A 3,440-nucleotide genomic window follows, 5' to 3' on the forward strand; every position below is an offset into this window, starting at 1 on the left:
CACTTCCACCGGATAGGCAGTCTCTTTTTATGTCTATGGTACAGATGTACCTCACCGCTCTGGAGGACCCTGCTCCAATTGTTCCTTATAACGAGGTTCTAATGGGGGTGTTGGGACTGTTTAGGCCCCGACAAAGAACACCGGAACCACCTTCAAGACCACATTATTTTGGCAGCAGTCAACAAGGAAGTTATACGGAGAGAGGAACAAATCAACAACTGGGCCAAAGTTCACACACAGACCCTACAAACTACGGGTATTCGCCAGATTATACATATCTGCAGTACTCAAAATTTGGCAATGCTCCAGTTGCACGTTGCCTTGACAAGGGGCTGTTAACTTTCTTTCAAATTGAAAAATCTATTATTAAATTTTCAAATATTTTTTTGTTGTTCAAATAAACTTGTTTTTCAAAAATTATTCTCTGGTTTTTAGCTAATGGGGACAAGGCCTCTATGTCTGACGCCATCCTGGGTATTTGGGCACTGGATTATGGAATGGGGGTTGTGTTATTGTTATGTGTTCACTGCAGTACGAGATAGAGAATAGTACATTTGTTAAAACACACCCCTTTTTTTCATCTAGAAAAAAACAAAAGAAAGTAAGCCAAAAAAAATCTTTATTTAAATTACAACCAAATGGTTTTTTTTGGTACAAGACAAAAAAAAAATTAAACACAATTGTGTTGATTGTTGTCGATTCTGATTCATCAGGATCTTGACTTTTTTTCACAACAGTTTTCAGTGATGTAGGCAACTTTTATTGGTCGGTCAATGTTCTTCCATCCTTCTCTGCTGGTCAGGCTGCCCAACACCAGCACAGGAGTATTGCCAGTGCACGGCACCTTCGGGACTCATAAAGTAGTCAGTGAAGGATTCTCTCACACGCACACCCGAGTTGGACGGCCTGCCCAGACCCACGTTGACCACTGGATTAAATACTGGCTGCTGGTACTCCACATCTACGTCAGTGTTGTACTCACGAGCGTAGTTGTGGAGTACACAGAAAGCCTTAATCACAGCGTCAACGGTGTCTGTGTCCAACTGGATAGCAGTGTGAAAGATCCTCCACTGACTAGTCATGATCCCAAAGGTGCATTCCACATATCTTCGTGCACGACTCAGCCAATAATTAAAAATCCTCCGTCGGGCATCCAGTCCCCTTCGTGGGTATGGGCGCTGCAGGGTTGTCGTTAAGGGAAACGCCTCATCCGATACCATCACAAAGAGTACTGGATGTGTGGAACCCGGCAAAGGTCTTGGGGCTGGGAGCGTTCCGCCATCTTGAAGAATTTGCATCCCAATCTGTGACGTTCGCAACACCCGAGAATCCCCAGTACTACCATAGGCACCAACATCAATGGCAACAAATTTGTAATGGGCATCAGCCACCGCCATCAGGACCACTGAAAAATACTTCTTATAATTAAAGAAGCGTGATCCTGATCGTGGTGGCTGCTGAACCCTTACATGTTTACCATCGACTGCACCTATGCAGTTTGGGAAACTGGCCACAGACTGAAAGCCTGCTGCAACCTGCAGCCAAGTCTCCTCGGTTGGGGAAGGCATCACGATGGGCTGCAACTTCTGCCAGATGACGGTACATGTACACCTCACAATGTTAGAGATGGTAGATTTACCAACTCTAAATTGGAGGTGCAGGGATATATAGCTCTCTCCTGTGGCCAAAAACCTGCAAAGAAACAAAAAAGAATATTAGAAGTGTCACACAAAAAATTTAAGTAAACATGTCATTAGTTATTGTCGCTATAATATGCGTCCAGCAACCTTTCATGTCTTATATAAAGCATTCTATAATGCTGGCCTTAACACCCGACACAACACAAAGGGTGTTAAAAAAAAAAAAAAAAAAAGCCTGTGACAACAGATGGGACTTGTGCACACACACATGCGAGATACGGCCGAGTGTTGCATGGTAATCCCCGTCTCTGCTGCCTGCACTGCGTTGTGGAGCGTGCGGCTCCATGTATTGCTATGCGGGTGGACACTCCGCTCCAGAGTGCAGGCAGCAGGGCCAGGGATTACCATGTGACACTCGGCCGTATCTCGCATGTGTGTGTGCTCCCCGCCTACCAGAGGGGTGGGTGTGGGTGTGTGTGTGTGTGTGTGTGTGTATGTGTGCGAGAGAGAGAGAGACACATCTGACGCAACTGTGGCCTGAATTATAACAACACGGATGGCTTGCAGGGATAAAAGCACTACAGTAAGCGCAGTTACACGGTGGCATGTGATGCTGTCAAATCCCATTCTTCCCTGATGGTGCTGAAATCATGCAGAGCAGGGGAGAATGATGACAGCATCTTCATTACCTGCCGCCAGGGAACAGCGCTTCCTGTAGCACTTCTTCACCAGTGCAATGCGTGTCACACAGAGGACATCAATGTGTGTTCTCCATGTGCACGTGCGTGGTACACTATGTGTAACGTGCAAATTTTAACTATCTGGCATGTCAGCGTGTTTTGCCAACGAACACACGGCCGCCCAATAAAAGCTGACATGTGCATAGATGAGTGGGTCAGTGTCTCCAGGAGATATGAAAAGATTCATCACACAAACTGGACACACAGACGTGTGAAAGAGCCCTAACGACATTCAAACAAAATAATTACTTACTTACCGCAAGATGATGAGCAGCCTTTCCTCAGCAGATATGGCCTTCCTCATCACTGTGTCTTGCAGTGTCAAATGGGGTGCCAGGATGTTTAGCAGTCTGTCGAACGCCAGAATGGATAGCCGACAGAAAGAAAGAAATTTGTCAGGATTTCTGAAAATTGTAAAAAAAAACAAGGGTTACTTCACATATAACATTGTTTGAAAAAAACAGTGAAATTTGTCTTTCAATTGATTTCTACATACTTGTATTCCAGAAGACAAAATAAAAGTACAATTTTTTTCTTCCTATAAAATTAAGAAAAAAAGAAAAAAAAAATTATATACCGTACATGTATTTTTTAATGCACTTTAAAAAAATAAACATCACAAATCAGCAAATAACAGACGTTTAGTAACCGCAATAACTCTTACAACACAGTGAACAGATGATTTACATTGATCAATAAATGTCATAAATAAATTGCGTGATTGCTTTCTCCAATACACCCATAAAAATGTAATCATAATGTAACAACATTCCCAGACAATCTGCTTAATGTCACTCACTGCCACAAAGCCCCTTCTGACTTCTCCTCCTGCGAGGCTAAAAAGAAATAGTAAATGGGTGTGACTTAAGGAGAAGTCAAAATTTGCTGCAGCGCGCTACATAGTTTTGTTTCTCTTCCAGTTTTGTAAAAGTTGGGAGGTATGGATACTGGCCACTGACAAGCTCATGCAGCATTACTTAAAAACCCCTTTTATAATGATGTCTGGAATAAACGACAAGCACTTTTTGCCTATTGTGTCCCCCTTATTTCTTTATAAATT

General features: G+C 43.1%; 1 protein-coding gene across 1 annotated transcript; it reads right to left on the reverse strand.

Moving 5' to 3' along the window:
• Positions 1–603: 603 nt before the first annotated feature.
• On the reverse strand, positions 604–2,912 carry LOC138667540 (uncharacterized). The gene is made up of 3 exons (XM_069755707.1): positions 2,877–2,912; positions 2,638–2,784; positions 604–1,692 (listed from the first exon to the last, which is right to left on the reverse strand). The coding sequence occupies exons 2-3, from the start codon at positions 2,682–2,684 to the stop codon at positions 771–773; spliced, it is 969 nt and encodes a 322-aa protein (XP_069611808.1). The 5' UTR covers positions 2,685–2,784; positions 2,877–2,912; the 3' UTR covers positions 604–770.
• Between the last annotated feature and the right edge of the window lie 528 nt (positions 2,913–3,440).

The sequence above is a fragment of the Ranitomeya imitator genome, chromosome 2 (genome assembly GCF_032444005.1).
Source record: "Ranitomeya imitator isolate aRanImi1 chromosome 2, aRanImi1.pri, whole genome shotgun sequence".
Lineage (NCBI taxonomy): Eukaryota > Metazoa > Chordata > Amphibia > Anura > Dendrobatidae > Ranitomeya > Ranitomeya imitator.